The 23,972-nt window shown below is 44.5% G+C and overlaps 1 protein-coding gene across 1 annotated transcript in view; it reads left to right on the top strand.

The window, feature by feature from the left end:
- Positions 1 to 23,972, top strand: part of LOC141050186 (uncharacterized) — a 126,684-nt gene that overhangs the window by 38,871 nt on the left and 63,841 nt on the right. The window contains exon 2 of the mRNA XM_073547020.1: positions 23,584 to 23,955. Coding sequence (XP_073403121.1) covers positions 23,584 to 23,955 — 372 coding nt within the window. The remainder of the gene's footprint in view (positions 1 to 23,583; positions 23,956 to 23,972) is intronic.

Genomic DNA, 23,972 nt, shown 5'->3' with positions numbered 1-23,972 from the left:
TCTATTCTATTATAATAATACCTCTCTTATCTGCAGTATATGTAGGGTGAGGTGTGGCAGTAGGTATAACATATGACAGGCATGGATTATTGTCTTATAAATTCTAAGTCTTGACTGATTCATGGTTTTACAGTGATCTTTACTCAGAAATTCATCCCAGCTGTCAGTGTTACTTGCGTTCCTCTATAGTTTGTTGCTGCCACATACAACAAAAAAATCTTTTCGGAGCCAGTTCAACTCCCTTCTATATTCTACACTAATGCCTCTCTTATCTGCAATTTTACTAGGGTGAGGTGTGGCAGTAGGTATAACATATGACAAGCATGGATTATTCTCTTATAAATTCTAAGTCTTGACTGATTCATTGTTATACAGTGATCTTTACTCAGAAATTCATCCAAGCTGTCAGTGTTACTTGCGTTCCTCTATAGTTTTTTTGCTGCCACATACAACAAAAAAATATTTTCGGAGCCAGTTATAATCCCTTCTATATTCTACACTAATGCCTCTCTTATCTGCAATTTTAGTAGGGTGAGTTGTTGCAGTTGGGATAGCATATGACAGGCATCTATTCATGGATTATTGCCTAATTCTAACCCTTGCTGCTGCTTTTTTCCAAGGACTCGTTGACCGATTCTTATTTTTTTATGGTGTTCTTTACTCAGAAATTCTGCAAAGCATGCAAAATTAACTGATTTAATGTGTCCATTCACAATTTCTCTCTAACATCTATATGTAAGAGATAGTGGTGGGAGACTTTACGCTACTGGAGCTGGAATTACCACTTCTTAACTCTCGAGTACTTTGCTTCCAGATATTTCTGGGTATTTTTTAAGCATGTTTGGTGCCATTGTCATGCTGAAAGACCCATGACCTAGGAAGCAAATCCAGCTTTCAGACCTCGGGCACTACATTGCATCCCGAAATCCTTTGGATATCTTCACATTTCAAGATGTGTTGCATGCAGTCAAGGCAGCAAAACAACATCTAAATTTCTTTGAGCCTCCACCATATTTGACTGCAACTACTGTGTCTTCTTTTACTTTTTGGCCTCATTCCATTTACAGTAAACAGTAGAATTATGTGTTTTACCAAAAATTCTATCTTTATATCATCAGTCCACAAGACACCTACTGGCCCTGTAAAAATAGTGAGGGCCACCTGCTGTCCCTCCAAGTTTTAAACTTTACAGTATTAATATGAAAACTAAAATTTGTCCACCTTTACCATTGAAAGCAATGCAAATGTGCAAAAACACTACGTGTGAACATAGCCCAAGGTGTGGAGGCCACTCACACTTTTCTCCCACCATACTGTCTTTGTACACTTTTCTGTCCTTCATCTCTTCGCACTCCTCCCACCCATTACGCCCCCTTTCAAGTCACCTCCATAAAAATTGCTCTGTATCTTTGACTTCTATGTAGAGCTTATCTTATCATCAGGACATGAGCAACACTTTGACAAACAGCTCAGAGAACAATTGAATCCCACTCCTGGAGGGACCTTAAAACGCAGCAGCATAGGAGAAACCTTGGATCGCCACATTAGGCAGCTCAACAGCGTCTCCCAACTGGCTGTGCAGGGGTTATAGGCCCTGACTATATGCGATATGACGCGGTCAGGATCGCTGGTACATCGCTAAGTGGTCGCTAGTGAGCTGCCACATAGGCAGATCTCACTAGCGACATCGCTGGGGACGGGGGTCGCTACTTACCTGTCACACCAGGCGATCCTGCGTCCTCCCGCCCGGCTCCACGCGTCGCTCGTCGTCACAGCAGGAAGCGCCGCAGGAAGCTGACGATGAGAAACAGTCCAGCCTGTTCTCGTGCGATCAGCAATAAGCAGCGGGGGAGCCGGTCGTAAGTAAGTATCAGACACAGCGATATCGCTAGCAATATCGCTATAACGTCACTAGTTATAGCGATATTGCTAGCGATATCTCTTAGTGTGACATGCCCTTTAGATATAATGTTGATTCCTTTCACACTTACCACTTACTGTATAATGCTGTTTGTATAAAAAATCCTTGTAGCCTTGTAATCTGTGATAAGGAAAATGACACTATCTACAGTATCAGTTACAAATAATAATCTACCCTGATAATTATACACACGTGGTCAAAATTGTTGTTACCCCTCGTTTAATGACATTAAAACCCACAATGGTCACAGAAATAACTTGAATCTGACATTAGTAATATTAAATAAAAAATCTATGAAAATGAACAAATGAAAGTCAGACATTGCTTTTCAACCATGCTGTAATGGTAATGTAAAATATGTATGATTTCTATGGAACATTCCAGAATCTTCCATTCTCTACACTTTCTAGAAGGATTCATAGCAGAACAGACCACCCCCCTTCTTCCTCCATGGTCACACATTGCAGCTCTGTGTCTGCATCTGTAACAGGTCACCAGACCCTTTCTGCTCTTCCCCCTCCCCAGCTAAAGAATGCTCTTTGTCTGAGCCATGACGTGAGGCATATGAATGGGAGATGTTACAGAAGCCATAATGTGATGGCAGTCTGTGCTACAAATATGAAAATGGCATATGGTAATGTGCTCCGATCCAGCTTTACTACGGTGGTTCTTGCTAAGTTCTAGCCCCAACAGAAACCTAGAAATGGATTTCTTTGGGATGGAGGAAAATAGACAGCCAGTGTGTTGATTCATTGGAAAGCTAATTTCAAGAGAAGATGAATGATGTGTCTGGGGATACCCTGCTAGGTTCTCAAGCCCAGTTATATAGAGAAGGTTTCAGAACCAAAAGTGTAACTTAGAGAAAAAGGGATGACCACGGTAACTCGGCCCCTTTTATGATGTCATGACCCAGAACTATAGAGTACACTCACTCAGTCGGGAGGTCATTCTAGCTTGGGATGCTGTGTCAGTAAGATCTCAAATGAGTGGTGACGTGTGGCTCCTCCCCGCATGGTTCTGCCTGACATGATCTAAGCATTATGTAAGTGTATTTACTGCTTTCATCCCCTTTATTTTGTAATTTGCATTGTACATATCTTATTGTCTCAATTTGTAAAGCCTTTTTATATTCTTTTAACACTGCCCATTTTGGGAATAAACTATAAAATTTATTAGTTCGGCTCCCTGCTCTGTGACGAATTCATGTGCCTATAAGCTAGTTATGCTACTAATTTGGGGGTTTGCTATGGACCCTCTTAATTAACTTATTGATTAAGAGAATCGTAGCTGGTGGCAGCGAAGTGTGATTTGGCCGGGTGGGCTAGCTGGCAGTGATGGAAGGGCTTTTATAAGCTGATTGTGTGGCTGCGGCTAAAGCATTTATAATTCCCTCACTGCAGTGGCCTAATCGCCAGTGCACAACAAGCAGCCCGTCCGGTGACTAATTATCCTAGGTGTAGATCCCTGACTGACCTGAGGGTAAGGACAGCGCCGGAGAGCTGCAAGTTCCAAAGAGGAACTGGAAAGTGGGATATATATAAATCCCGGCAGCTTGTAATATATTGTAGCAGTGGTGGGATAACCAAAATAACCCCCCTGTGGTAAATTGTTAGGGCAAGACTAGCTTGCTGTTTTTTATCACATGGTGCCAGCGGTAGGATAACTAAGATAAGCCCCCTGCGCCTGTGATAACTGCGGGTGGCCAATGGTCACATCCCCTGGTCCGTTACATACTGTATTGGTGGTACCAGGCGGGATCCTGACACATGCTTCCACAGAATTTAAAAAAAATATAAAACTCATGAAATAGGCCTGGACAGAAATGATGGTACCCTTAGCTTAATATTTTGTTTCACAACCTTTTAAGGCAGTCACTACAATCAAACGATTCCTGTAACTGTCAATGAGACTTCTGCTCCTCTCGACAGGTATTTTGGCCCACTCCTCAAGCTGCTCCAGTTGTATCGAGTTTGAAGGTTGTCTTTTCCAGACAGCATGTTTCAAAAGATGCTTCCAAAGATGCTCAGTAAGATCTAGGTCAGGGCTCATAGAAGGCCACTTTATAATAGTCCAATGTTTTCCTCTTAGCCATTCTTGGGTGTTTTTAGCTGTGTGCTTTGAGTAATTATCCTGTTGCAAGCCCCATGATCTGCGACTGAGACCAAGCTTTCTGACACTGGGCAGCACATTTCTCTCTATAATCCCTTGATAGTCGAGATTTCATTGTACCCTGCACAGACAACCTGTGCCAGATGCAGCAAACAGCCCTAGAAAATAACAGAGCCTCCTCCATGTTTCACAGTAGGGACAGAGTTCTTTTCTTGATATGCTTCATTTTTCCACCTGTGAGCATAGAGGTGATATTCCTTGCCAAAAATGTGCATTTTTGTCTCATCTGTCCATAGGACATTCTCCCAGAAGCTTTGTGGCTTGTCAACATTTAGTTTGGCATATTCCAGTCTGGCTTTCTTATAATTTTTTTTTCAACATTGGTGTCCTCCTTGGTTGTCTCCCATGAAGTTCACTTTGACTCATACAACAACGGATAGTGCGATCTGACACTGAAGTTCCTTGAGCTGGAAGTTCACCTTTAATCTGTTTAGAAGACTTTCTGGGCTCTTTTGTTACCATTCATAATATCCATCTCTTCAATTTGTCATCAATTTTCGAGACCCATACACGCCACACCGTAATTATGGGCAGGCTGTTGTGGCATTAATCTTGACAGCCTCTACATGAACATTGCCAAGTATTTTTTGGGGTGATTCCATATTTTTCCAGGGTTGGATAATTGTGGTAAAACTAGGTCACACTTGGCTTCCTCTGTCTCTGGTAAAAGTGTTAGTGGGGAGGGAGTGAGGAGCATCGTGGAAAATCTTTACCATATCATTCTTCTAAGTCATAGCGACACCATAAAGGGCCTTGCACACTAAGAGATATCGCTAGCAATATCGCTATAACTAGTGACGTTATAGCGATATTGCTAGCGATATCTCTGTGTCTGATACTTACCTCCGACCGGCTCCCCCGCTGGTTATCGCTGATCGCGCGAGAACGTCCTGGACTGTTTCTCGTCGTCAGCTTCCTGTGGCGCTTCCTGCTGTGAGGACGAGCGACGCGTGGACGCGGGCGGGAGGACGCAGGATCGCCTGTGTGACAGGTAAGTAGCGACCCCCGTCCCCAGCGATGTCGCTGGTGAGATCTGCCTGTGTGGCAGCTCACTAGCGACCACTTAGCGATGTACCAGCGATCCTGACCGCGTCATATCGCTGGTCGGGATCGCTGGTACATCGCTAAGTGTGACAGTACCTTTAGTGTCCACCTCTGCCTTAACCCAACAATGACAATTGTTTCTGTCCTGCTCCATAATCCCCTAAATGACAGGACTCCCCAGGACAAGGAGGATACTAAACCAAAAAAATGTCTTCCAGTTGATGTATTGGAAGAGATGAACATTCAACCTTTGTACTCAGAAGACATGGTGCTTCAGGAAATGGAAGATACAATTCTAGCGCCAAGTTAGGCTGTTGCCTGTGTGATCCATGATGTTAGGGGTAGTGGTACTCTTAAGGCCCCGTCACACTAAGCGACTCACCAGCGATCCCGACACCGATATAAAGGTGTCAGGATCGCTGGTAAGTCACTATGTGATTGCTGGTGAGCTGTCACACAGACAGCTTCACCAGCGATCAGCACAGCGATGCCGAGTGCCCGGCATCGCTGGCTATCGCTGTAGAAAATAGTATCAAAATAAAAAATATAGTTATTCTCACCTTCCGACGTCCCGTTCAGCCATCCTGCCTCTCTCCACGCTCCGGTCCCAGTGATCCTTTGCACGAATGACCGCGAGATGTCACGGTCTTGCGGGATAACAAAGTCTCGCGGTCATTCATGCAAAGGATCACAGGGACCGGAGTGTGGAGAGAGGCCGGATGGCTGAACGGGACATCGGAAGATGAGAATAACTATATTTTTTATTTTTTTTAATTATTTTTTAACACCTGATCGCTGGTCTCCCGCTGTCACACACAGCGATGCGTGCTGGCCAGCGGGAAACCAGCGACCAAAGAAATGTCCAGAGGTTTCTTGCAGCGATCAGCGATACCGGCAGGGTGGCCGCTCGCTGATCGCTGTCACACACAGCGATCTCACTGGTGAGATCGCTGTTACGTCACAAAAGTTGTGACTCAGCAGCGATCTCGCTACTGAGATTGCTTAGTGAGCCGGGGCCTTTAGCCAAGGCAAATATTACAGTGGTAATCAGGCAAACAATAAAAAAAACTTAGGGGATCTATTGTGCAGAGGTAAACATTAGCCAAATCAGGGATGACAGTGGTTCAGTAGATGCATATCTACTAACGTTACAACCACTTTGAAATCCTTTGCTTCAACAGTAGAAAATAGCTAGCCTGTTGTTCTTTTCTAAAAAAAGGATCATTTTTGGATGGCTCAATAAAAAGCTTTTGTAATTGCATAATCATTTTGAGAATAACAAACCCATTGCAAATCCCCAAAAAATCCAGGGTAAGAAACCATTGCTTTTTCACATTCAAAACAGTATATCTGTTTTTGCTCCCTAATAAGTGGGATAATTTTTGAATGGCTTGTGAAAAACATTTTTTTCATCTAGCAAAGAAAAAAGTTATTGACTCGATTTTCCCCAAACATGGAAAGTTTTTTCTCTCATTGAGTGTAAAAGCCAAGACCTTTTTCATATGGACACCCTGTGTATCAGCACCAGCAAAATAGGCATCTGCTTTAAAAAAAAATGGATAATTATTGGGCTGTTTTCTCAGTTGATGTAGCTTAAAATGTCTGATACTGCAGGTCCTTGTTAGTTGGCTGTTGGCTGTTGAATACTACTGGTTACAATCCTTTTGCCCAAAGCAAGGTATGTTGAGGTCACGTAGACGCTAATAAGGCTGTGTTCAGTGGCTAGTGATCAGTCCCTCGGTCCTTGTTCACATTTGCGTCACTTGACAAGTGGAAAAGGTTTTAAATACAAGCGTTAAGACTGTCCCACAAGGGTTGCCGTGACGTGGCGGGATGGCTTGTACATTCTTTTGATCAAAATTATGTTTACTAAATACCCTTATTATTATTACTACCTTCATGCAATTTTTGCAATTTTTTTACTTTTTTATTGCAGGATATTTGCTTTTTGCTTTTTGGTTTATTTATATGCACCTGTAGCTCTTTCAATGACAAGTCCAGCAATATCTTAACATGGCCAGTCCACTCCTCTGTTACTAAGGAATCAGTATTTTAATGATGAGGCTGAAGAGCTATTCGTGAATTTGAATCCTCTGTCACTCCAGCTCTATTTCTCACCTAGCCACACCTCCTCGTGCTTGTCTGACAGATCCCTTGGCTTAAGTCATATAGCGTAGAGTTTGTCTAAATGTTTTTAGGGGTTTTTTAGGGGGCTGAAATCCTGCTTAAAAGAAATACTTTCCTTTAGCTATTGTTGAGAGGGCTTTCCCCCTGTTAAATAATAGAGAAATGATCATCTCACCTATCCAGTGGGTGCAAAGGATCCAAAGGATCTCAAGTCCTTGGCAAAGGCGATCCATATTTAGTGGTAGATCCAGCACTTCCATAAAATATAAAACTTTTATTTGTATCCAGTAGTGATGATTAGTGTTGAGTGACTTTTGTTTTTTTAGGGTCGAGTTTCGTTTCATGAAACCCGACTTTTCCAAAAGTCGGGTCGAGCAAAATTGGCCGACTATAGGGAAAAGTAGGGGTCGTCCCGAAACACGAAACCCAATGTAAGTCAATGGAGAATTAAAGTCGGCAGTGAGAGGAGGACAGGAAACACACCAACAGTGCCCATTTGAATGCCAAAAGCATAAATTCTTGTTACTGAAGCTTGTCAACCTTAATTAACTTCATAATACTAGTTACACACTGAAAAATGGGGGTTATTTGGCTACAGTTGTGGGGGGGGGGAGGGCTGGCTCCAGGTTTTCGTGGACACAGGGCCAAAGAGCGCCCCTTTAACACATACCACAACTCATGATGCTCCGATACGGCAGAGAAATAGCGGTATAGTACAATGAAAAATACTTCACTTCTTACATCTCATGACTGATATCCATTTTAAATTCTCCAATACCTCCAAAAACTGACAGTATATAACTCCATACAGTATTATGGCCAGCGCTTAGTGCGCTATACAGAGTAATGAGGCCCATATATTTCTCCATACGGAATCATTATTCCCATATAATGTTTCAAACCGTATATGATGAGCTCCACATAATGCTACAGTATATGTTGGTCCCAATGGATGAAGCTCCACTGTCTTATGGGCCCAAATAATGCTCCATATATAATGGACCCCATTTCTACTGCTCTAGTGTATAATGGGCCCTGTAAATGCTGCTCCAGTGTCTGATGTCCACCTTTGGAATGCTCGTGTATGGTGGGTCCCATATATCATTCACCAGAGTATAGTGCTCCCCAAAAATTGCTGTCCCAACATTGAAAACAATTACATAAGTCTCCTTGTTAGGGAATCCCTGCACTACTCTGAACTCCTTGTCGTCCCCATCTTCCATCTCACTGCACTTGGCTGTTTAGGCCCTCCCACCGGCAGAGACACTTTTGCATACTATGCGGTGCCCTGTGCCAGTGCCATCGCCCATGAGTATGCCCCCCCACCTGCTCAAGGAACCTGCACTTTCATCTGTACCTTCCTCTTTGTCACCGTGTAAGGTGGTATAGTATGCAGGAAGGGGAACCTGAGTTTCCTCTGGGTCAGATTCTGGCTGTGTAGAGTGCGAGGGGAATGTAGTGGTCTGGGTCAATGTACCAGCAGCATCATCCAGCAGTGGCTGGGCCTCAGTGCACTTGTGGCATCCCCAACAGTACGGTCGCCACTGTGGCATTGCCTTCCTCCTAGGGAGTGTGTTGTCAAGCTTGGGAGCAATGAAGGATCTCTCCAGCAGTGAAACCAACACACAACACATTTCCCACTCCAGGCCAGCAGGGAGACCTCTGAACCTGACTGCTGAGGAGCTGCTCTCTGTGGTCGGGAGGAGGTAAGTTAGGGCACTCTGTGCAGGGAAGGGGAAGTGTGTGGACGTGAGAAGGGGAGCTGGAGGATGAGCAGAGTTAAGACTCACTCCTAGCTGGAGCGCATGGTCCGGATTCCGGTCTCCGAGTTTGTAGGGACACTGACGTTCCTGCAGCAGAAATCGGGGAAAGTAGCAGCTATAAATGCTCTGTACCCAACTAAGGCTCGGAGGCCCCAGCATCGACATGTGCGAGGCAGAAGGAAAAGGCTACAGCTGTCTGCCATACAAGTAAAGTCTGAGGAACATCTGTTAGACAGGAGGCATTTCAGTGAACCACGGTCCTGTGAGTGCTTCCCCCACAAGCGCTAGAAAGGAGACGTTCAGGAAGGTACATGTTGGCGGAGTGTTGGAAGGGAGCTTTCCATTCTGGTCCCGGAGGTTGGCAGAGGTCCTGACCCGGAGGACACAGCACGGAGGCAGGCATCTGTGTAACCTGCAGACTGTGAGTAAAGCTTTGGAACTGCACGCTCTGGTGTCCTACAGTTATTCCAGCACCGCTACATCTGGGTACCAGCACCTACACCGCCTGTGCCTTTCCCCCATTACTACATCTACACTTCCCTGGGACTCCAGCTCCACCTGTGGGGAGCTTCACCATCTTTGCTGCACAACACCATCAGTCCCAGAGGATCTGCATGCAGCGTCGGCCTAACATCTATGTTGCCGAACACCACAGGTGGCGTCAAACTATCTATATAAACTCTTTACCATTATACCACGCCATTTACATGGGCGCCCAGGGCCACCGTCTGGGTCACCGCTGCTGTGACACATCCCACTGACACCGGCCCGGTACCGAGTACCCCACAGCCCTGGAAGGGCGACCCATATGCCGACTGCTGATCGGGCGGTGTTATTCCCACGAAACTCCAAACAGCGTCCCTGAAGGCAAAATTTTTGGTTTCCGGGGGCAGTATGATTGCAAAGCTGAACCTTAAAGGAATGTCCAAAAGGGCACCACCAGGAGTGGAGCCTGTGGCTTAATTGGACTGCACCCGGGAAACCACTACCATTCAAGCTACAGAAAAGATGGACAGATTGCAAGCTTTGTCGATTCTGTGTGTGGTGTGGTATGTCCGTTTGTAGTTGTGCTAGCGATTTCTCAGCTTTATTCAGTTAACGACCGAGACTCCGGCATGGCCCCACGGTACGCGTCAAGCTTAGTAGAGGGATACGCGAGGCTGTGGCACGTGAGATCGAGCAATAACAGGTCTAGCATTCCAGTACATGTCCGGGGCTGCATGCACGCTACACTGAAAGGACCAGCTTTTGTCGCTTACAGGTGCAGATAACCTGCTGAACTCCGTTAGTGATGGGGATCTGGGATTCAGATTATTCCCTGAGAACGATGATTTCCCAGTAAGTTCAGGTCAACCGCAATTCCAGAGTTAGGCCTAACCGTCATTCCTGAAAAAATTACATGTCCAAACCACAGGTGCTGTAGCTTGCTTAACAGCTTGGCAGCCGTTCTCAGGCCCAGTATGGATTCAACAACATTGTAGAAAGTTGATAAAGGGTACAGTTTCACCGGATAACACGTATATATGTAGCCTAGTTTACACATTAAAAATATATGTCTATAGATCAGGAGGCAGACTCAGATGTTCTCAGGCCCAGTATGGATTTGACCAGATTGTACAAAGTTGAGAAAGGGTACTTTATCACTGGATAGCGGGTATATATAGCATAGTTTAAACATGTAAAATCTCTGTGTTCTCAGTATGGATTACACAGCAATCTAAAAAGTGGAAAAAAGGAAATGCATTTGAGGCGTACACAACTATATACTTTTGGTGTTGTTTTTAAATCTTCATATATATTTCTGTCTCAGTAATACAGTCCAGCCTCTCCGCAATAGGAAATGAGATGCATACAATTAGTGACATAAAGGCTATTGATTGCAGAAATCTAGGAATTACTATTCACAGGAAAAACTTCCGTCACAATTCTCATAGGCGATGCTGACCCTCAATTAATTTGTGTGTTGAGACAGTGAAAACATTTTTTTGTGAATAAAGTCTTGCTGTATCGCACTTCCATGGATTCCATCACTGTTACTCATCTCAATCCAATTTTTATCACAGGGAGCGATGTAAACATGGTGCTCACTGTCTATCATGATCTGTCACGTAACTTTGGAGTGCAAAAGACAGAAGCCACAGGCCGTAGGCGATTTTATTTGATTGGCATGAGAGGGCACATTTTGAAATGTGCGCTGGAATGTCACACGTTTGTGAGTAGGAAAACTGTGAAAGCTGATGATAAACCACCACTGCATGTAATTGTGAGTCGACATCCATAAGAAATGGAAGCCACTGATCATATGGAGCTAGAGCCCGGCCAGCAGGACAGGGCATAGCTACATCTTAACCATCATCTTTCAGTTCAATCAATTTGTAGTGGCAGTCCCAGTGAAGGATTTGACAGCCCAGACTACACAGCGGAGGAGCAGGGAGAGGTAAACATTGCAAATGCTGGGGCCCTGCCCAAGCAAGGGGGGCACACTCGTGGGCGTCAGTACTGGCACTGGGCCCCTCATAGTACGGCCATGTGTCTGACGGCAGGTATGCACCACCACTGTCAGAGTCACTTGATTTCACTATGAGGGACCCTATGCCAGTGCCTGCGCCCAAGATTCGGCCTACCCACCTGTCCAGGGCAACGGCACTCGCACGGTTTTGTGCGCTAGGTGGTGACCCCGGCCATGGGGGGGGGCGCCCACTTAGGGAGGTTTACAAAGTGGCATATGTAGATGTGGGTCATTCAGCTGCTGCAAAAGGCGAAATAGGTCAAGTTCGCGGAATAGGAGGAGGACAAAAGCAAGCCATTTTTCTGGCAACCTATGTGTCATCAAGGGAAGGTGGGACAAAATCCTTGGAAACCCATGCATGGTTCATTTTAATGAAGGTTAGATCATCCACATTTTGGGTTGACAGACGGGTCCTTTTTTCTGTCAGGATTGATCCAGCTACACTGAAGACTCTTTCCGATAGCACACTTGCAGCTGGGCAAGCGAGCTCCTGTAAGGTATATTGTGCCAATTCAGGCCAGGTGTCCAGTTTAGCGACCCAATAGTCAAAGGGGAATGACCTGTGCGGGAGAACATCGATATGGGAGGAAAAGTACTTGTTAACCATAGTTGACAACTGCTGTCTCCTGTTACTTTCCATCGATGCAGTATTACCAGTTGTGTGAGCGGTCCGTGAAAAATCAGTCCACAACATTGTCATGAAACCCCTGTCTCCAACGCCAATTCTGCTGTGTGCACCACGAACACCTCTGCCAAGCTGCCCCCGGCCCGTACGGCTCGTGTGAGAACCATCACCGCTGCTGTGTGCTGAGGATGCCTCAACCAACCGGTTAACCAGAGTTGCTTGTTTAGTAGCCAATATTAGGTCAAGGTTCTCCTGTGGCATGATGTTTTGTAATTTGCCTTTATAGCGTGGATCCAGGATGCTGGCCAACCAGTAGTCGCCATCGTTCATCATTTTGTCAATGCGGGGGTCCCTTTTTAGGATCTGCAAGGCATAATCTGACATGTGGGCCAATATTCCCGGTGTCAATGATGCACTGCGAGTGCTGGGTGGAGGAGCACTTTCTGGCAAATCCACATCCCTCCAGTCATGCACAAACCCTGTACCAGACCTTGCCACGCCAACATTTTCAATTGCCCCACGAGATGCATTCTCCTCCCCAAGTATTCATCCCCATCATCATCCTCCTCCTCCTCTTCTTCCTCCACCTCATCCAGGAGAGGTCCCTGAGCAGACAATGGCTGAATGTCATCAAGGATTCCCTCCACCTCTTCCTCCTCATCAACATTGGCTGCAGACGCCTGCTCCTTAAGGTGCGTCAAAGTTTGCATGAGCAGACGCATAAGTGGGATGCTCATGCTTAGGATGGTGTCATCTGCGCTTACCAGCCGTGTGCATTCCTCAAAACACTGAAGGACTTTACAGAGGTCTTTCAGCTTCGACCACTGCACACCTGTCAACTCCATGTCTGCTCTCAAAGTGCCTGGCCGTGTATCCTCCCACAAATGCATTATGGCCTTCCTCTGCTCGCACAGCCGCTCAACCATTTGCAGGGTGGAGTTCCACCTTGTTGCAATGTCGATAATGAAGCGGTGGTTGGGAAGGTGGAGCAATCGCTGCAGCTTCTGCATACGAATGGAGTGTACAGGCGACCGGCGGATGTGCGCGCAGTCTTCGCACCTTCTGGAGCAGGGCTGTTAACTCCGGATAATTATTGAGGAAGCACTGCACCACCAGGTTCAAGGTGTGAGCCAAGCAAGGTATGAGTTTTGAAAGGGCTATGGCTGCCACAAAATTACGGCCGTTATCACTAACTACCTTGCCTGCCTCAAGATGTACACTGTCCAGCCATGACTCAGTTTGTCGCTGAAAGTACTCGGCCAGCACCTCGGCAGTGTGTATGTCACCCAAACACATCATCTGCAAAACAGCCTGCTGACGCTTTCCACTAGCTGCTCGATAGGGGGACACCTTGTGTGCAACAGTGGCAGCTGCAGATGGAGTGCTTGTACGACTGCCCTCTGTGGACGAGCTTTCACTTCTGGAGGAGGAGGAGGGTCGAACGCCTACAGCCAACTGTTTCCTATACCATGGGCTAGGCAGCACTGTCCCACCACCGCTGTCCCCTGTGGACCCTGCATCCACCACATTAACCCAGTGCGCAGTGATGGACACGTAATGGCCCTGGCCATGCCTACTGGACCATGCATCTTTTGTGAGGTGCACCTTTCCACTCACTGACTGCTTGAGTGCATGGACAATGCGGTCTTTCACATGATGGTGGAGGGCTGGGATGGCTTTGCGAGAGAAGAAGTGGCGACTGGGTAGGTCATAGCGTGGTACTGCATAGGCCATGAGTTCGCGGAAAGCTGCGCTTTCCGCCAACCGATAGGGCATCATCTCTAACGAGATTAGTTTGGCAATGTGGGCGTTCAAACCCAGTGTACGCGGATGAGAGACTGAGTACTTTCTTGACCTACTCGACCTACTCATAGTGTCTGGGAGGGTGAGCTGGACTTGAGAGCTGCATATGGTGGAAGAAGCGGTGGACAGGGCGGACTGAGAGAGGGTTGATGATGGTGATGGAGTTGGTGTTCTTTCTGATGGCATAGATTCAGTCTTTCATTGATATAACAGTGGGATTCCCTGACTGCTGTGGCCTTGCAACGACATCTCAACATTTGCTGCTGTGTTAATCGGTGGGCTTACAGTGGGGGAAACAATGTAGCGTTGCTGACTACCTTCTTTGTGATCAGTTGCACATGTGGTACTTGAGGTTTGGTGTTGTGTCCACGCTTGCAAGTGCATGCTGGTTAAATGTCTAAGCATGCAACTGGTATTCAAATTTTTCAGATTTTTCCCTCGGCTAAAGGTCTTTGCGCACTTCTTACACATAACCTTGGCCTGATCATGAGGATTTTGTTCAAAAAAGTGCCACACTGCACTCTTCCTACTTTGGCAGACATTTTGCGGCCTAGCACGCTGTGATATTTTGACCCTCTGGACAAGCTGTCCAGCAACTCTTTTTTGATTTTTGGAACCTGTCTTTGGAGTGCTCCGGGCCTGCCAGATAACAGCTGTTGCGATGTCGATGTCTGCTGTGGATGCTCCTCCTCCTCATCTGAGCTATTGGAAGCAGCACCCTCTTCCCCCAATGGATGCCAATCTGGGTCAACAACTGGGTCATCCATCACCTCCTCTTCAATGTCATGTGCACCTTCCTCTGTGTCACCGTGTATGGTGGTATAGTGTGCGGGAAGGGGCACCTGAGTCTCATCAGGGTCAGAATCTGGCTCTGTACACTGCGAGGACAATGTAGTGCTCTGAGTGAATGTACCAGCAGAATCATCTATCAGTGGCTGTGCATCAGTGCACTCCATGTCAGATTCATCTTGGCCTTGGTAATTCACCATTTCACTTGATAATCCAGGCATGGTATGTGAAAACAGCTCCATGGAGTAATCAGTAGTATGGCCTGCGTCATCCTTCAATCTTGGTTGGGGTGAAGGACACAAGGAAAGGTGTGGTTCATGAACATGAGCCTCCAATGACGACTCAGTGCTTTTATTTTTTACAACTTCAGAAGAGGAGGCGATAGAGCAGGAGGCTGAGTCAGCAATGTAAGACAAAACTTTTTCCTGAAGCTCTGGCTTTAAAAGCGGTTTGCCAACAAACTATATAGTAATGTAAAACAAGGTACAAGGTGTCTATAGGACAGGGGAGATTTTGAATTTCTGCACACACTTGTGGACACTGGACACTTTTGGATTGTGTGAGGCCCACTGAATATCACAGCGCTATGTCACAGGCTCGATGTCGCAGGTGTGAAAAATGTGACTAGAGGATAACGGAGATTTTGAATTTCTGCACACACTTGTGGACACTGGACACTTTTGGATTGTGTGAGGCCCACTGAATATCATAGCGCTATGTCACAGGCTCGATGTCGCAGGTGTGAAAAATGTCACAAGAGGATAACGGAGATTTTGAATTTCTGCACACACTTGTGGACACTGGACACTTTTGGATTGTGTGAGGCCCACTGAATATCACAGCGCTATGTCACAGGCTTGATGTCGCAGGTGTGAAAAATGTCACTAGAGGATAACGGAGATTTTGAATTTCTGCACACACTTGTGGACACTGGACACTTTTGGATTGTGTGAGGCCCACTGAATATCACAGCGCTATGTCACAGGCTCGATGTCACAGGTGTGAAAAATGTGACTAGAGGATAACGGAGATTTTGAATTTCTGCACACACTTGTGGACACTGGACACTTTTGGATTGTGTGAGGCCCACTGAATATCACAGCGCTATGTCACAGGCTCGATGTCGCAGGTGTGAAAAATGTCACAAGAGGATAACGGAGATTTTGAATTTCTGCACACACTTGTGGACACTGGACACTTTTGGATTGTGTGAGGCCCACTGAATATCACAGCGCTATGTCACAGGCTTGATGTCGCATGTGTGAAAAATGTGACTAGAAGATAACGGAGATATTGAATTTCAGCACACACTTGTGGACACTGGACACTTTTGGATTGTGTGAGGCCCAGTGAATATCAAAGCGCTATGTCACAGGCAGACATTGGCTAGTGTATGACAAACTACAAGGTGTATATAGAATTGGGCAGAATAGGAATCTCCCTAGAGTGTAGGTCTGTAAGAACGGAACAAGTCCTCGACTTATCCTTACAGAGTGACACACAGATAGCTTCACTGTGGCCGTGATAACAGCCGTTACACGGTACTGAGAGAGGAGCGTGCACGTACACGGCTGTCTGGTGTACGTAAAATTGTCAAGCTCCGTGTTTTTTAAGTATATGGACTGACACACGCTGTCTCTCTATAGTTTTGAATGTGATCAAACAGCAAATATATTTAACTGTTTGAAAACTAGACAAAACTAGAACATGCAGGTCTGTAAGAACGGAACATGTCCTCGACTTATCCATACAGAGTGACACACAGATAGCTTCACTGTGGCTGTGATAACAGCCGTTACATGGTACTGTGTGAGGAGTGTGCACCGCTGTATGGTGTGAAAAAATGCACGCTCAGTACCTCACCAGGACAAAAAAAAAATTGGGATTGCTTTTAAAAAAGCAGTTTGCAGAGCAGTGGGTAAACAGCAATGCAGCCGTCAGGAAGCCTTAGAAGGCAGCCTAACAACCAACACCGCTGATCCAGCAAAATATAGCCTCCACTTGCACTGCACACATAGTGACTGGTGTGTTGTACAGGCAAAATCGCTGGCAGCAGAAGTAGTTTTTGGTGTCTTCTTCCCTGCCTAACGCTCTCCCTACAAAATCAGCAGCAGCAGCTCTCCCTATTCTGAGATCAGCATGAGTAACATGGCGGTCGGCGTGCACGCCCTTTTATACCCCCTGTGACACCCACCAAAGCAAGCCAATCACTTGCATGCCCTTCTGAAAGATGGTGGTGACCCCTGCCTATGTCATCACGTTGCCCACAGTGTCCGTGGATCCTGATTGGCTGAAAAAGAGCGCAAAACAAACTTTTGAAACGCGACTTTGCGCTTAAGTTGCCGACCTCGTGGCCGACCTCATCCTAGGTCGGGTTTCGTTTCATGAAACCCGACTTTGCCAAAAGTCGGCAACTTTTGAAATTTTCGACCCGTTTCACTCAACTCTAGTGATGATTGAGCACTATAATGCTCAACTGCTCGGTACCCGAATCGAGTAGATTGGATGCTCGTACCCGCTCAACCCAAGAACTGAGTATAATGGAACTATATTAACAATTAGGTATATTTTCAAACATATGCTATGGAATTAAAATATAACTTTTAATGTTATCAATTAAAATAGATAACCAACAACATATACAAAAATTTAAAAAAATATATGCATACAGCGTCGTAGAAGTGAAGTGCAAATTCACCAATTATTCTAATGGGGTGAAGTAGAGGACTAGGATATATGTAGAATATCCTATCATAGGGAATCTCATCCTTTCTTGGCAATTGTTGTGATGGAAAAACAATCCCACCTCTAGTCCGCTATAGTGGATTTATGTCAAGGGGAGCATCTTGCCATATAGCGAGAGTCATCAAGCAAACAGTAACCAACATATTTTGATATGCAAAAAATTGAATAATCTCACCCATGTGCAGTGTAAAGGATCATCTCCCCAGCCCGGTATTGTAGAGTGGAAGTCCTATAGGATCAACGCGTTATTCAGGCTAATAGATTCTGATGTGAGTAGCTTCCAACGCGTTTTCAAAATATGATTCATCAGGGGAGGCTTATATTGTTGGCGGGACACATGTCCACCATTAGATGCATGAAGCTACGGTAGATCGCAGTTATCCAAATCAATCAATCAATCAAATTTATTATCGCCAAGTACATATTACATATATACAAGGAATTCTTTGTGGCAAAGAGGCAACATAATATATAACAACAGATACAACAAGTAACATCTAACAAGACAGATACAGTATATAGTCTACACATGACGATTTAATTGTTGAACAGAGAGTGGATAGAAGCTGTTCATATGGCGGTTGGTGCTGCATTTGGGGACTCTGAAGCGACGTCCTGAAGGGAGTAGTTGGAAAGAGGAGTGTCCCGGGTGAGAGGGATCGGATGAAATTTTCAATGCGTGGGATCGAATACTCTTATCATAAAGATCCTGGATTTTAGGCAGGGGGAACCTATAATTCTCTCTGCTGTTCTGAAAGTCCTTTGTAAGCGGAGTTTGTTATGCGCAGTGGCTCCCCCATACCAGACTATCAGAGAGGAACAAATCACAGATCTGATGACAACATTAAAGAATAAGATCAGCAGATTCTTAGACAAACCATATCATATCTATCTGCAGACCGGATATAACTTCAAGAGAAATGTGTTGTCTTCCAGGTGCAAAAATTAAAGATGTGTCTGACAGGATATCAGGACTCTTCAGACCTACAGATGACTACCCATTCCTGCTACTACATGTGGGGACAAATGACACTGCAAGAAACGACCTGGAAACCATCTGCAGAGACTTTGAAGACTTAGGCAAGAAAGTGAAAGAACTGGGAGCGCAGGTGGTCTTCTCTTCCATCCTCCCAGTGGATGGCCATGGAACAAGGAGGTGGAATAAGATTCTGCAGGTGAACAACTGGCTACGTCGATGGTGCCGTCAGCAACGATTTGGATTTCTGGATCACGGAGTGAACTACTTATACGATGGACTACTTGCTAGAGATGGGGTGCACCTTACGAAGACATGAAAAGCAGGTATTTGGAAGTCGCCTTGCTACACTTGTAAGGAGAGCTTTAAACTAGAACAACATGGGAAGGGAAGCAAAAGATCAGAAAAAGCCATACACCTGACAAATGCTATTGAGAACTCTGCTATTAGAAGTGGAAAGGAAGAACAAAGACGAAAGAATCTAATTAATAAAAATATTGGAGAAAGAGAAACCAATCACAAACTAAAATGTTTCTATACTAATGCACAAAGCATGGGCAACAAACAAGGAGAATTGGAACTACTAACACAGGAAAAGAAATATGATGTCATTGGAATCACTGAAACTTGGTGGGACAATACACATGATTGGAATACAAGACTAGAAGGATACAACTTATTTGCAAGAAACAGACTTGATAAACGAGGAGGGGGTGTCGCATTGTATGTTAGAAACGCGTATATCTGCACAGAGATTGAAGCTTCAGAGACTGGGAGTTCTGTGGAAACTGTTTGGGTAAGAATACAAGGACAGAACAATGGAAAGGACACCATTGTAGGCATTTACTACAGGCCGCCTGTGCAAGCTGAAGCTATGGATGAACTCTTTATGCATCAAATGGCCAAGTTCTCCAAAAAATATGACATAGTTGTCATGGGAGATTTCAACTATCCAGACATTTGTTGGGAATCTCTCTCAGGCAAAACTAACAGGTCAAGGAAATTCTTATCCTCTCTTGCTGACAACTTTATCTTCCAAAAGGTAAGGGAGAAAACAAGGGGAACTGCTACCTTGGATCTAATCCTTATAAACAGGGAGGAAATGGTTGAGGAGGTAAAAGTGGCTGGGACCCTAGGAGGTAGCGACCATGCTATTTTAGAATTTTGGATAACTAGAGGCGGAAGACCTGTGAAGACTCAGACGTCAAGGTTAGATTTCAGAAAGGCAGATTTTAAGGGATTCAGAAAGAGAATTGGAGGGATCCAATGGCTGGATATCCTTAAAGACAAAAATGTCCAGGAAGGATGGGAAATCTTGAAAAATGAAATTCTCAAAGCACAGTTGTTAACAATTCCGAAAAGAGGGAAGAATAGGAAGCAGTTAAGGAAACCAGGATGGATGAACACAGAACTTAAGCACATGCTAAAAAGGAAGAAAAAAATGTTTATAAAATGGAAAGAGGGAGGCATATCTAAAGAAGAATATAATGCTGTCTGCAGAACCTGCAGGGCACAAATCAGATTAGCTAAAGCTGAAAATGAATTGAGGCTTGCAAGAGATGTCAAAAGCAATAATAAAGGATTTTGGGGATATGTCAAAAGTAAAAGAAAAGTCAAAGATGCTATAGGATTTTTACAGGATGAAAATGATGAAATGGTAAGACAGGATGTTGAGAAGGCTGAACTTTTAAATTCCTATTTTGCATCTGTTTTCTCTCAGAAAGGAAATGTAACATCAACTGTTATTCACTGTCCTATTAAGGGAATAGAAGAATCCAGGATATCTATAAACAGAAAGATAGTGAGGAAACACTTAGCTAGCCTAAATGAATTCAAGTCTCCAGGTCCAGATGAATTACACCCCAGAGTACTGAAGGAGATGGCAGAAGAAATTTTTGAACCCCTCTCTATAATCTTTGAAAATTCTTGGAGAACAGGAGAAGTGCCAGAAGACTGGAGAAGAGCAAATGTTGTTCCTATCTTCAAAAAGGGGAAGAAGGTGGACCCAGGTAACTATAGGCCGGTGAGTCTGACTTCTATACCAGGAAAGATCTTTGAACAAATTATTAAACAACATGTATGTCAATACCTGGATAAGAATGAAGTGATTAAACAGAGTCAGCATGGGTTTGTAACTAATAAGTCATGTCAGACTAACTTAATTTCCTTCTATGACGGTATCACTGATTGGGTGGATCAAGGAAATGCTGTAGATATAGTATATCTTGAATTCAGCAAAGCATTTGACAAAGTCTCTCATACAATCCTTATTGAAAAAATGACTAAGTATGGAATGGACAAGGCAACTGTTAGGTGGATTCATAACTGGCTTAGTGATCGGACCCAAAGAGTGGTCGTAAATGGCTGCACATCCAGTTGGAGGAATGTCTCAAGTGGGGTACCACAAGGCTCTGTCCTGGGCCCTGTATTGTTCAACATCTTTATCAATGATTTAGATGAAGGAATTGAGGGTAAACTGATCAAATTTGCTGATGACACAAAGCTAGGAGGGATAGCTAATACTAGAGAAGAGAGAGAGAGGATTCAAAAAGATTTAAATAAACTGGAGAAGTGGGCAGCAACTAACAGAATGGTTTTTAACAGGGAGAAATGCAAAGTACTACATCTGGGCAATAAAAATGAAAAAAGCATATATAGAATGGGAGGAATAGGGCTAAGTGACAGCACATGTGAAAAAGACTTGGGTATACTAATAGATCACAGACTGAATATGAGTCAACAGTGTGATGCAGCAGCAAAAAAGGCAAATGCAATTCTAGGATGTATTAACAGAAGCATACAGTCTAGATCACGTGAAGTCATTATTTCCCTCTACTCCTCTTTGGTCAGACCTCATCTGGAATATTGTGTCCAGTTTTGGGCACCACATTTTAAAAAAGACATCAACAAACTGGAGCAAGTTCAGAAAAGAGCGACCAGAATGGTGACCGGTCTGCAAACCCTGTCTTATGAGGAAAGGTTGCAGGATTTGGGAATGTTTAGTTTGCAAAAGAGAAGACTGAGAGGAGACTTAATAGCTGTCTACAAATATCTAAAGGGCTGTCACATTGTAGAAGGATCAACTTTATTCTCATTTGCACAAGGAAAGACTAGAAGCAATGGGATGAAACTGAATGGGAGGAGACACAGATTAGATATTAGAAAAAACTTTTTGACAGTTAGAGTGATCAATGAGTGGAACAGGCTGCCACGAGAAGTGGTGAGTTCTCCTTCAATGGAAGTCTTCAAACAGAGGCTGGACAGACATCTGACTGGGATGATTTAGCGAATCCTGCTTTGAGCAGGGGGTTGGACCAGATGGCCCAGGAGGTCCCTTCCAACTCTACGATTCTATGATTCTATGATTCTATGATTTTCAGCTGACGCAGGAAGAACATCCTCTGTTGTGCTTTTCTTATAACAGCATCCACATTTTTCCCCTATTTAAGATCATGAAGGTGATGATACCAAGGAATTTGGTCTCTGTGACCCTAAGAACCACTTCGTCATGGATGTAGATTGGAAGTATCTCATGTTGATCTTTCCTAAAATCCACAACCATCTCAGCAATTTTTTTAGTGTTGAGTACAAGATTATTGGCTTTACACCAGTCACATATTCTTTTCACCTCACTCCGATACAAGTCTTCAGCATTTACCCTGATGAGACCAATCAGTGTCATATCATCGGCAAATTTCAAGATTTTTACTGAGTCTGCTGAAGAGATGCAATCATTCGTATAGAGAGAAAACAGTAACGGGGACAAAACACACCCCTGAGGTGCCCCGATGTTTGTGACCAAGGTGTCCGAAGTGAATGGTCCAACTTTTACACTCTGTATCCTGGCTGTCAGGAAGTTATAAATCCACAAGCATAAGTTGAGAGGGACTCCAAGAGCTACCATTTTCTTATGAAGTAAATTCGGATCAATGGTATTGAACGCTGAGCTAAAGTCCATGAAAGGAATCCGGACATATGAGTGCCGTTCATCTGTATGATCCAAAATGTACTTCAGTGCCAGATTGACAGTGTCGTTTGCCGAACGATTCTCCTTATAGGCAAACTGAAGCGGGTCCCATAGCTTCTGCGTGAATTTTATCAGGTGGGACATCATAATTCTTTCGAAGACTTTCATAGCTACAGATGTGAGTGCTACTGGTCTATAGTCGTTCAACTCAGAGGATCCCACTTTCTTGGGGACAGGGATAATTGTGGAATTTTTCCAACACTGAGGTACAACGCACTCTTTCAGTGACACATTGTATATATTTGTCAGTATAGGGGCAAGCTGGGTAGCACATACTTTCAGACACATTGGAGATACACCATCAGGGCCAGGTGCCTTTTTGACCTTAAGTCCCTTCAGGATGCGTATCACCTCTGCCTCGGAGATCACTACTTGGGTGTTGCACAATGAATGATCTTTATATGAACAGACTGAGGAGCTTAGAGATGAATAGCCACTGTGTGTAGAGCTTGCCTCAAATCTGCAGTAGAATTCATTTAACTCTGCTGCCAGACTTCTGCTGGGGTTCACTATAGTGGGGTGGCTTTTATAATTGGTGACCTCTCTTAATCCTCTCCATGCAGATCTAGTATCTTTTGATGAGAACCTTTCCTCCAGAATCTTTGCATACTCGTGTTTGGCTAACTTGATCTCTTTAGATAGCGAGTTCCTAAGTTTCTTGAATTCAGTAATATCGCCTGCTTTATAAGCCTCCTCTTTTCTCTTACGGATCCGACCCTCTATGCAGTAGTATATACTTTGAAGTGTGCCTTATTTATATTTGCCGAGCTGTACATCGCCAAATCGTCACATTGGGAACACTAGCTGCATTTCCAGTTGGTGGAACGCAACACAACGATTGTGAGCACGCGCAATACTCAATCGAGTAATGAGCATACCCGAGCACCCCGCTGCTCAGTTGAGCATACTAACTTATCCTTAGTGTCCAGTTAAAATCATGTGAGAAAAAATGGCATAACCAGAGGAAAAAGTCCCCAAAATTAAAATCAATGTTGAACTTTGGATTGCCTTTCCCACTGTAACTCTGTTATATGAACTGTTAAAATGATAATTCTTCTCTAACTGACCCTTGTGGTTTATTACAGGAACTTGCTGGACATCACATTTCTGTGTTTACCAACCAAAAACTCTATCTGTGATAGAAGGAGATTCAGTCACCGTCCCGTGTTCCTACACCTATCCTGATGACATCAAAGAGTCACAGATTAGAGTAACATGGGGGGAGAGAGATGGACTGTACTGTGATCGAACCAAGAAACCCATCACGGATCCTTCTGGGAATATTATATATGAGTATAAAGACCGGATCTCGATAGTAAAGCCTCCTGATAACAACCGGACCGAGTATCTCCTAATCCGAGGAGTGAAAGCTTCAGATGGAATCAGGTTCTGCTGTAGAGGAAGCATAAATTCCTACTTATTTTATGATAAGTTTGGGACCTCTCTATACTTTGCAGGTAGAAACATTTTACAT

Source organism: Dendrobates tinctorius, unplaced genomic scaffold (assembly GCF_039654945.1).
Source record: "Dendrobates tinctorius isolate UK_male_01 unplaced genomic scaffold, ASM3965494v1 ptg000151l, whole genome shotgun sequence".
NCBI classification, from domain to species: domain Eukaryota; kingdom Metazoa; phylum Chordata; class Amphibia; order Anura; family Dendrobatidae; genus Dendrobates; species Dendrobates tinctorius.
This window is presented reverse-complemented; position numbering and strand designations above follow the sequence as displayed.